Below are 12,129 nucleotides of genomic sequence, written 5' to 3' on the forward strand. Positions count from 1 at the left end.
TGATCTTTCTTTGTTAGTGTATAGAAATGCAACAGATTTCTGTGTATTAATTTTGTATCCTGCAACTTTACCAAATTCATTGATGAGCCCCAGTAGTTCTCTGGTAGCATCTTTAGGATTCTCTATGTGTAGTATCGTGTCATCTGCAGACAGTGACAGTTTTACTTCTTCTTTTCAAATTCGTATTCCCTTTATTTCTTTTTTTTCTCTGATTGCTGTGGCTAGGACTTCCAAAACTATGTTGAATAAAAGTGGCAAAAGTGGAAATCCTTGTCTTGTTCTTGATCTTAGAGGAAATCCTTTCAGCTTTTCACCATTGAGTATGATGTTAGCTGTAGGTTTGTCATATATCTTTATTATGTTGAGATATGTTCCCTCTATGCCCACTGTCTGGAGAGTTTCTATCATAAATGGATATTGAATTTTGTCAAAAGGTTTTTCTGCCTCTATTGAGATGAACACATGGTTTTTATTCTTCAATATGTTGATGTGGTGTATCACACTGATTGATTTGCAGACAACCCACAGAATAGGAGAAAATATTTGCAAACAATGAGACCAACAAGGGATTAGTCTCCAAAATTTACAACCAGCTCATGTGGCTCAATATCCAAAAACCAAACTACCCAATCAAAAAATTGGCAGAAAACCTAAATAGACATTTCTCCAAAGAAGATATACAGATGGCCAAGGGGAACATGAAAAGATGCTCAACATTGCTAATTATTAGAGAAATACAAATCAAAACTACAATGAGATGTCACCTCATACCAGTCAGAATGGCCATCATTAAAAAGTCTACAAACAGTAAATGCTGAAGAGGGTGTGGAGAAAAGGGAACCCTCCTACACTGTTGATGGGAATGTAAACTGGTACAGCCACTATGGAGAATAATATGGAGGTTCCTCAAAAAACTAAAAATAGAGCTACCATGTGATCTAGCAACCCCACTCCTGAGCATATATCGAGAGAAAAACATGGTTCAAAAGGATACATGCACTCCAATATTCATTGCAGCACTGTTTACAATAGCCAAGAAATGGAAGCAACCTAAATGTCCATGAAGATGTGGTACATATATACAATGGAATATTACTCAGCCATTAAAAAGAATGAAATAATGCCATTTGCAGCAACATGGATGGACCTGGAGATTATCATACTAAGTGAAGTAAGTCAGACAAAGGCAAATATCGTATGATATCACTTATATGAGGAATCTAAAAAAAATATGATGATACAAGTGACCTTATTTACAAAAGAAAAACAGACTCACAGACTTAGAGAATGAATTTATGGTTACCAGGGGGAAGGGTGGAAGGGAGGGATAGATTGGCAGTTTGGGATTGACATGTACACACTGCTATATTTAAAACAGATAACCAACAAAGACCTACTGTATAAATAAATAAATAAATAAATAAATAAATAAATAATTTTTTAAAAGACAGTGCAGTGAAAGAAAACTACAGACCAGTATCTCTCATGAATATTGGAATGTGCATAGGAAACACTCCACAAGTGTGAATTACCATTATTTGCTTCCTATTTCTTACTCCATGCCTCCTCTTTGTAAAGAATGCAAATTATACATTTCTTTTGGAATTCAGCCCAAGGGGACATGTTTGGCTCCATCTCATTCAATCAGACAGTGAGAGTGGGTTGTCTGTTCTGCATTGCCTTTGTTGCTGTGTCCTGTGAAGGAGGTTGAACCATGCTCACAATCAGTTTGTCCATGTGAACAAAACATTCGCCTCTCCTTTGTTCCACATTTTTCCTCTCCATCGCATCCATCAGTCTTACTTTGTTAGGCACTGCAAAACCTTTAGAAGTAAGCAGAAGTGAGCACAGATTTAATCTATAAATGAAACCATTAAGCCACAAGAACAGTGTCCTGCACTGACACAAAGAGATGACACTTTAGAGTCTGCAAATCCCACTGTGTAGCTGGCAGGTGGGGAGGGCCGTGGACTTGCATCTTGCCTTTGCATCATCCCACAATTTCTCCTGCCCTAAACTACCTTGGCCCGGGGAGCCGGATGGCATTTGAGAGTCTCCCCTTGATGGCACTTGGCTTACAGGCAGCAGATGGAAACTAACCAGTAATCTCCTGGGACAGAGACAGGGCCAGAATCAGCCTAGTGTGAGAACAGTGAGGGCTAGCGTGTTCGAATGGCTTGATGACTTTTGTGGCTGAAGTCAAATTAAAAAATTTAAAAACAGCTTATTACTGTGAATGTTACTAAAGGCATATGTATCAAGCACAGTTCAGGTTTGATAAGCTCCTTTTTATTTGTCTGATGTGAGCTAACAGAAGGCCCAGCATCCCATTATTGGATTTCTTAGTCTAGAGGGTATTTCTAGCTCCTCTCTTGCTGGATATTAAATCTCTGAGAATCGCTGGAAGTGAGCATGGTGGGTGAGCCCCCCTCTCTATCTGCTCCCCCTCGAAGATCAAATTGGACAGAAAATGGTCTTAGGAGATGCTCGGCTCCTCGTCCTTGTGGGTGGACAGATTAAGGACAGAGGAGATGAATGTTGGAGACACGTGGCTTGTCCTGCTGCCAGGGCTTCCAGAATGACCATCCCACGGAGTCATCTCTGGGCAGTTAACTCCTTTTGCCTCAGGAAAAGTAGAGAAAGGCATTTGTTTCCAGTGGTCAAGTGGCATTGCGCTGCTGGAAGACTAAGAAGGTTTAGGATTTCCTGCCGAAGGTCCCTTTCATTTCCATGCCTCCCCAGCCATTAATAACACACCGTTGGTTGAAGAGACCAGGTACTGGGCAAGGTGAGATGAAGTGAGAGGGAGCGCTGGAGGTGCTCTAACTGGACATTCGAGGCAGATCATTCTTTGTCATGGGGCCATCCTGTTCATTGTAGGATGTTTAGCAGCAGCCTTGGCCTCTAATCACTAGATGCCAGTAGCATCCCTTCCAGTGTGACAACCAAAAATGTCTCCGGATGTCATCAGATGTCCCCACTGGAACACTGGTTGGAAACCACTGCTCTGAACTGGGAAGGGGATGATGGATAAGAGTAGAGAGGTGGGATTAGGGAGCATTGTGATTGAGCAGGTAGGGATGAGAGAGTGACAACAATGAGTGTCTTTGGGACTGTTAAGTCCATGGCCAAGGGCGAAAAATGGAAATGCAGCAATGGATCATCAGGGGGCACTTGTCCTGGCACAGGACATCAAACTCCAGACCCCTTATGATTATCCCAAACTCAGGTGACCTATTGGGGCAACTTCTCCCACTGAATCCCAGCTTCTGGCACAGGGCTGGATGCGTAGTAGAAGCCTACTGAGCGAAATTCTTACAAAGTTCGTTCAGGGGCTGTGATGCCAGTGTTTGTTGGTGTGTGCATGAGCTCATATTTGTGAAGTAGTCCCTGAGGCCATTCACCAGCATTTCTTTTATTAAGAAAGCTCATCTGTGAGCATGACGCCCAGACCACTTTGCTGTTGCCCCATGTAGCACTGCTTTTATGGAATTGGACTTTGATGCATTCAGTCTATCTTGAGGAACATCATACAAAAATCCTGTTAAACTTGCAACTCTTTTCAGAGCTATTTTATATAGCTTATTGATCACCACGTTACAGAATGCCGTCTTTATAAGAATCCAGTGGGAGAGATTTCCCTCTGGCTTCTGCACCAGCAATAAACATATGAAACATAAAAATAAACAATTGATTTGTTTTTTCACTTTGACCCTTGAATCATGAATCTGGTCATGATTCTCACTTTGCTCTGGTTGCTGGGAAGGTTAGAAATGCATTCATTTACGGCCTACTTCAGGGAAGCAGGCAAGTTCTTTGGGCATGGATTGGGGTATTTTTGCCTGCATCCATTTTCTTGTATTCCTTTATTATTCTTTGACTTGGTCTGTGGCTTACTTATTTTTAATTGTATTATGTTATATGTATTTTGCAAGTCACTTTTAATCCGTTTTGGAATAAGGTAGGAAATTAATACATTTTTTTAAAAACCCAAAGGATGTTGGATTCTTCATGTTGGCCTATGTCAATGTCCAGGCCAGGACTGATGCCATCCCAGCTCCTGACCTTCTTTGATCTTGCATATTGAGCCTAATTATCCAGATTTCTCCATGGTCAGCATTACTGCAATCAAGTGCAGGTTTTTCATTTGTGATCTCCATCATTTCCATGACAATATGCAACAGCGTCATGAGAACATAATTATAATTCCAGTCCAATAAGAAGCAAAAGAGGCAATGGCACAGAGCTGTGGAACGGCACAAAACTACAGAGAGATCAATGCAAGGTCATTCTCTGTTCTCCGATAATAACATTGAGTCTCCTGGAGAATGTAGGGTCCGTGGCCCAGGGTGACGATGGATCTGCAGCGAGAAAAAGCCGTAATCTGAGTTATTGCCTAAATTATTGTTATCTTTGCATTTTGGATTTTCTCTTTAGAATTCATTCTGGTCTGCAAGTTTCTCCCCTGAAAATTCATGTTGCTCCTCCAAGAAGTTCTGATGGAATACTGAATGAGATGCCCTTTGACAGTTTAGCTGTGAATTGAGGGTGCAAGAACTCACTGGTCATTAACATAGCATTTCAGTAGTCCATCAACTATTAGAATACAAATTGAGCATCTGTAGGAGCGTATTACGCTGATTCCTGTCATTTCTTTCTGAGCATCTAAACCCTTATCTCCAGTAGCAAATACGTGGAAAGATGCATCAGATGACTCTTTCAATTCCAAGTGACAGACACATAGTGTTAAGTAGCTTAAATCAGAAAGTACAGTCATTGCCCATGTAAATAGGAAGTTCAGGGACAGACCGCTCTTCCGCCCGGTCTGGAGCCCTCACCTCCAGCAGGGCCTCTCTCTGTTTTCAACTTCAGCCCTGCTTGACTCTCTGCAGCTCCACTCTACAGATGGGTCTTATCTTCATTTTGGGCAACAGGATCTAGACAGCCTCAGTTACAGCTTCTAGCCGAGCACACCTAGAGGAAGAGGCTTTTCTTTCCTCATCCACACACTGACCCCAGGAGCACTCTGAGGGGGCCTGATGAACCAACACCAGTGGCCAGAGGACGCGCGTAAACTTTCTAGTCATGTTCTCATCTTTTGTTGAGAGGGAGGAGTGGGCATCATCAGACAGCTCCCACAGGTATGCCTTAAGTGAGGCGGGAAAATCCCAAGTGCATCATAAGTGGGGGAATGGAGGGCGTTTTGACACCAGACTTTCTACAAGCAAATGATGTCTCGTGTACACTCTTCTTGAACATAGACAAAACAAAATCACTTCATCATACAAAGCCAGTATTACCATGATACCAAAACAGGGTCAGGACAAAGGTAGGAAAATATAAGCCAGTGTCACTTGGAACGTTTGATGCAAAAATCCTAAATGAATAAACCTGAACCCAGTAAAAAAAATATATATATATACATATATATATAGTATATGTTATATATAATATACTTATATATATATTTATTATACATTATTATATTATATATATTATATAAGTTATAAATTTAAAATATATATTATAAATATACACTTATATATTTATTTATTATTATATGTTATATATAATACACAGATACACATATATATGTGTATATATATATATACACACATAGATATACATATATGTATGTGTGTTTATCAAGTAAGGTTTAGTCTAGAAATGCAAAGACAGTTTAATGTTAAAAAAAATAAAATAAAACCTTTGAACCCATTCGATAAAAATTCTTAGCAATCTAGAAAGCAACTTTCTTAACTGGATAAATGATATCCATCAAATATCTACAGCAAGCAATTTACTTAATGGAGAAACAGTTTACTAAATTCCAGAACAAGATAAAAATGCCCAGCATCACCTCTTATAATCAATGTTTTACTGGAGGTCCTGGATAGTAAAATAAAACAAGCAAAAGTAAGCAGCATAAGTATTGTAAGAGTATAAACATGGCAGTTTTTTGTAGAATACCTGATCATCTTCATATAATAAGTGGAAAAAATATAAGAAAGGTATTAGAACTAATAACTAAGAGGTCAGCCAAGATGCTAGATTTAAGATAAACATAAGCAATTACGGAGTGTATTTTCCCCTAGCAATGACCATTTAGTACACCTTACTTTAAAAGATTATCTTCACAATAGCAATAAAATTTATTTTAAAATATCAGAATACTCTGCTCAATGTTATGTGGCAGCCTGGATGGGAGGGGAGTCTGGGGGAGAACGGATACATGTATGTGTATGGCTGAGTCGCCTTGCTGTGCACCTGAAACTATCACAACGTTGTTAATCAGCTATACTCCAATATAAAATAAAAAGTTAAAGTCATAAAAAAATGCATACATGCCAGGCCCTTAAGTAGAAAATTATAAAACTTTATTGACAAACATAAAAAGAAGACCAGAATAAATAGATATTTCATGTTCATGGAAAGGTTGGAAAGTTCCAGCGTCGTAAAAATGCAAATTCTCTTTAATTTGTAAATTCAACATAATTCCAACAAAAGTCAGAGTTTTTCAAGAAACCAGATACATTTATTCTAAAATTCCCATGAAGGAGAAAAGGTTAATACAGATGGCTATGACCATGTTGAAAGACAGATTGAAGCGTGGCTTTTACAGTGCTCGCTAAGGAGGCCCTTGGTTACCTGCTCCATGCTCCAGTGTGTTAAGAGCATCTTTGTTTGATTCTCTCCATCCTCGCATGGGCCCAGATAGTCCACCCAGAAAAAACAGTGTCTGGAAAAGGCCAGTGCCTCCAGGCTGGGGAGCCTACCTTGGGCAAGGCTCCTGGGCAAGCTTTATTTTTTAACATCTTCACGAGCATCCAACTCCTGTAATGCATCCATTGGAGCAGTGATCACGCACCAGACAGCTTATACTTGTCCTGGACCAAATATAAAGTCCAGCTGGTGCCCTCCAGGTGGCCCTGGACAACCCCACAAGCCCCTGGACCACCTCTTTCCTGCCTGGGCAGGCAGCCACTGCTCCAGCCCTGAAGTCAGCCTGAAAGAGAATGGAAGAAGCTGGTCTGCATCATCACCCTTGGAGTGTCAGTGGCTAAGATGCTGAAACTGGGGGGATGGGAGGTGCTGTCCCCAAGACCCTACAGAGTCCTGGACTCCCAGCACCAGAAGGTTCGTGCTGTCCTTCTGTCTGGGTCACAGTCGCTGTGTGTCCCAGACCCAGGGTACCCTTCATCTGCAAAGACCTTTCCACCTACCTCACTTGCTGGAGAGCTGACTTCCTCCCTCCACATGCCCATTGCACCCCAGAGAGACTTCTAGAGCCCCTGTCCCCCTGCATGACCACTGACTGTTGACTTAGCCCTTCTCTCCCAGGGGACTGTGTGCCCCTTCAGAGTGAGGACAATTGCTTTGTCCCAGTGTCCCCAGCACACCGCCCAATGCCTGTCACAGGACAGGTACTCTGTAAACATCTGGTAAATTTACAGTTTAAGGTCACAATATATCACCCCCCTCATCCCTGCTTTGATTCTGACCCGTATGAACAGCAGGTGAGATATACAAGGAGAACTGTGACTCTTGGGCAGCCATTTCTTCTCTCTCTGGATCCCAATCTCTGTAATACAGGGCTGGTGGGAGTAGATGGCATTTAAGGTTCCTTCCATCCCTGGAGTCCCTCATCCCATAAGCACATGGTCTGCCACCTCCCCTGTGGCCGAATCAGGCTCCCTCCTCAGGGCCGCCCGCCCAGGTCAGGGAAGCACAGCAAGTACATGTTACAGCAGCGTCTCAGCAGTGTGTCGTTGTAAGAGCTCGATGAGAGTGGCGGGTCTGAGTCTTGTTTTCACCCTGACAGTGGCTCACTGAGGCCCTTCTTCCCCCTTCTGTCAAACGAGGGGAATGGCCTGGCTGGCCCAGGTCTAATAGTCGAGGGTCTGAGACACAGATCTAAGCATCCAGGACAACATCCTGTCATTCTGTGATGCCCGTATTACAGTTCATGGTTCTGTATGGAATGTGACGACATTTTATGACGTGATTCTAGTTTACAATTGTTTAACGCCATTCTCAGGGTTTTTATGTTGGTGCTTCAGCCCTTAAAAGGCCTAAGTGCAATTTCTGTTGCTCTGGGGGGAAAATACACTCAAAACCTTAGCGGCTCAAAATACAACCATTTCATTATCTCATGTTCTGTAAGTTGACTGGGCTCATCGGGGAGGCTTTTCTGCTCCATGTGATGTCAGCTGGGACTGCAGCAGAATATCCAAATTCCCAAGGTGGCTCACTCTCACGGCTACTGGTTGGCGCTGGCTGTCACTGAGTGCTCAGCTGGGGCTCTTGAACAGAGCGCCTTGGTTTTCCTTCTCGTGGCCTCTCCACAGGGCTTGGGCTCTGGCCGGGTTCTGAGAAGCAATGTGAGTAGAAACTGCCAGTTCCCTTAAAGCCTGGGTGTGTCTTACCAGAGCATCACTGCCTTCAAGGGCTGCAGAAACAAGATCCTTGTGGGGAGCAGCATGTGTGGGGAGGACAGGGGAATGAGTGGAGAAGGGGCTGCAGCTTTGGAGACCAGCTACTTAAGTCCTGACAACATCTAATTAAAGCATGTACTAAAAACAAAGTAACATGTTGGAGTCCAGTATTGGTACAAGTGCCATTTGTGAGCCAGAGGACTGGTGCTGTGTCATAGAACACTGTAACTTGGGCAGCATTAGTGCCTCTCTCTGAGCCTCAGTTTTGCTCTTCTGTAAAATGGGGGCATCGGTCTTGAGGGCATTGGAGTCATCTCCATCCCTAACTTTCTCTGCCCCTCGGTGCTCCTAGGTACTCCTTCCAGGACGAGGAGGACATGTTCATGGTGGTGGACCTACTGCTGGGAGGGGACCTACGTTATCACCTGCAACAGAATGTACATTTCACAGAGGGGGCCGTGAAGCTCTACATCTGCGAGCTGGCCCTGGCCCTGGAGTATCTGCAGAGGTATCACATCATCCACAGGTAACCAGGCTGCTGGAGGGATGCTGGGGGGTAGGGTGTGATGGGGGGGAGTCTGCAGCCATCGAGAGTATTTTCTCACTGACATTCTTTAGAAGTGGCAGTACATGGAGATCATAAAAAGCAGAACAGCTTTATTATTGCTTTTACCTTCTCTACCTACTCCCTTGTCACATGCATCGAGGTGGAACACTCCCACTGCCTGTGTAACCTCCTCTCTTGGTACCCCACTGCTTAGAGACGTGGCTGGTGGCTGGCCTTTGCTTCTCCATTCTGGTGTGTCTTTGGGAGGCTGGAATGTTCTGTCCCTCTAGCGTCAGGTTAGAAAAGTCACAGTGGCATGAGATGGGAATGTGAGGGATTCTACTCTATTCCTTTCCTTACTTTGAAATCAATGCTGTGCATCATGGAGGATTTCTTCCTCTTGGGAGGCTTCAGTGCTGGCTCTGGGCTTTGGATATAAGCTCTGAGTTTCTGCTGCTTCCTCAGGGCCTTTGCTTCTCCCCGCCTGTGCACAGCACCACCACATCCAACCTGGTGAGCAAGGCAAGTTTGACTGCAGAGGCAGGAGGCCAGCGAGAGGCTTCAGAAAGCAATGGTTTCATTAATAAAGTCTTCTCTCTGACCACAGAGGAGGGGGCCAGCGTGAGTAGCTCCAAATCTGTTCACCCATCGTCTTGCACTGTGCCTAGTGGATCTTCTTCTAACTTATACAGTTTTGGAGGACTTGGGAAAGACAAGAACTTGAGCTTCAGGGTAAAGACCGTAGATGAAACACACACACGTGCACACACACACTTACAGTTTCTCCTTTCTAAAATCTCCATAAAATGACAGTAAGGAGGGTTTGAAAAATGGTAAATTCACAAGGATGGGGAAAACTAAAGAGGAGACTATAGCAAAACATGGTGGGGAGGGGGATTAGAAAGAATATGTAGAGTAGTAAATGGCTTAGGATGCCAGAAACTGAATTTTGAGTTGTCCCTGGGAAGAACCATGAATTGATAGGCACTAAAGAATCCCCCGCTGAAGGAGGGGGTTCCAAACAACAGCAGGAAGGAGAGGTATTCCTTATGCACTCCTCCTTTGGCCAGGAATCGTCTCATCCTTTCATATATGACTTCAAGACAACCCTGTCAGAAATCTGTTGCAGGGCTTCCCTGGTGGCGCAGTGGTTGAGAATCTGCCTGCCAATGCAGGGGACACGAGTTCGAGCCCTGGTCTGGGAAGATCCCACATGCCGCGGAGCAGCTGGGCCCGTGAGCCACAACTACTGAGCCTGCGCGTCTGGAGCCTGTGCTCCACAACAAGAGAGGCCGCGATAGTGAGAGGCCCGCGCACCGTGATGAAGAGTGGCCCCCGCTCGCCGCAACTAGAGAAAGCCCTCACACAGAAACGAAGACCCAACACAGCCAAAAATAAATAAATAAATTAATTAATTAATTAAAAAAAAAAAAAGAATCCCTCACAAGGCTCAGGAATGGACAGTCATCAGTATCTATGGAAGGAGGAAGAGGGGGTAAAAGAGAGGCTAAAATGAGGTTCATTGTTTGAAAGCCTTGTAAGATGTATTGAGAACCCCCAATCTGCTTACCCATCCTGAATAACTGGATGGCTGTCCCTTCCTCTTCCAAGCAGAAGACTGAAGGTTTGTTCCCTCAAGAGAGTAAAATAGAGAGTGTCTGGACTGAAAGACATCAAGCCTCTTGAGTTGGGATATGGTACTGAAAATAGCATGACTAAGTAGACGCATCCATACCAGATGCTCAGATAACACACCCTCCCCACTTCCAGCTGGGCTCAGGCCTTCCTCCTCCAGGCTGGACACCTGGATGATTTCAGTGGGGGTTTGGCTGAGCCAAGAGGAAAGAGATTTAGACATCAGAAGTTCCCCAAGATCCTTGGAGTGTAGTTCAGGGTCAGCAAGCCCTGCTCATTTGTTATAAGCTCCCAACTAAGTTAGTGACAACTAAAGATTATCAGATATCCAGAGAAATCTTCTAACATGAATAGTGAGAGCCACGCAGTCAAATGGAAAAAGAAAAAAAGCTTGGAATAAACAGAGACTCTGCCAGGAGAAGACACTATCAGAAAAACTATGATCAGTATTTTCAGCGGGATGAAAAGATTTTTGCAATTGTGAAATAAGAAGTACTGTGTGTATTTAAAATTCAAAGGACAGACATCAGATCAGAGCTCTTATAAATTAAAAATATGAATGTAGAAATGAAAAATTCAAAAGATAAATGTTTGGAAGATAAAGCTTGAAGATATTCTATGCACAGTAGAATAAAAAGACAAAAAGAAAATACAAGAAAGTTAGAGGACCAGTACAGTAAGTTCAATATCAGAGAGAGAGAGAAGGAAGGAAGAAGGAGAGAGAGAGAGAAAGGAAGGAAGGGAGGGAGGAAGGAAGGAAGGAAAGAAGGGAGGAAGGAAGGAAGGAAGGGAGGGAGGGAAGAAAGAAAAGTGAGAAAACATAAACATAGGGGAAGAAATCATCAATGAAATAAAGAAAATCTCCTGGACCTGAAATATATGAATTTCCAGACTGAAGGGTCCACCAAGGACACAGTGACTAGAAACAGACATACATCAAAACAAACTTTGGGTCCAGTAAGCTCGCACTGTAGAACAATAGTTTGGGATTATCAAACACCAGAAGGCAGTGGAAACGTGCTTATCAATCAAATGTGAGATGTACGTTTTCACAAGTTCGAGGTCTCAAAAAATATACTTCTCATATACCTTTTCTCAAGTAGCTGTTAGAAAATGACACGGACTCCACTAAAATGAAGGACTAAATCAAGGAGGAAGAAATGGAATACGGAAAGCTGGAGCTCCAGCAAAGAAGAGAGAGGCAAAGGAAATCTTCCGGATGATGGGTGGGTCAAGGATGTCAGCTGTGCCTGCAGTGTAGATCATGACCAGTTCTGATTGGAGTCAGATCAGAAGTCCCTGGGAGAGACTTCTTCAGGAAGAGTGAGCTGATAGAATTCCTAAGACATCTGGCTGCCTTGAGATATTTATTTATTTGGCAAAGAATCTGAAGTTGAATAAATGCGAAGTTCAGGGAAAAAACTCAGCAATAAATAGAAGATAATTTTTAACTCCAGGGAATGAAAGTGTTGGACAGGACATTGCATATCATACAATTTACTACATGAATCA

The 12,129-nt window shown here is 43.2% G+C and overlaps 1 protein-coding gene across 3 annotated transcripts in view; it reads left to right on the top strand.

Annotated features, from left to right (window-relative positions):
• The window catches only part of STK32B (serine/threonine kinase 32B), a 349,362-nt gene that overhangs the window by 223,134 nt on the left and 114,099 nt on the right, over positions 1–12,129 (top strand). For all 3 annotated transcript variants that reach the window (XM_007190965.2, XM_007190966.2, XM_007190967.2), the window contains exon 4: positions 8,788–8,961. In XM_007190965.2, the coding sequence (XP_007191027.2) occupies positions 8,788–8,961 (174 nt within the window). The remainder of the gene's footprint in view (positions 1–8,787; positions 8,962–12,129) is intronic.

The sequence above is a fragment of the Balaenoptera acutorostrata genome, chromosome 5 (genome assembly GCF_949987535.1).
Source record: "Balaenoptera acutorostrata chromosome 5, mBalAcu1.1, whole genome shotgun sequence".
Classification (NCBI taxonomy): Eukaryota; Metazoa; Chordata; class Mammalia; order Artiodactyla; family Balaenopteridae; genus Balaenoptera; species Balaenoptera acutorostrata.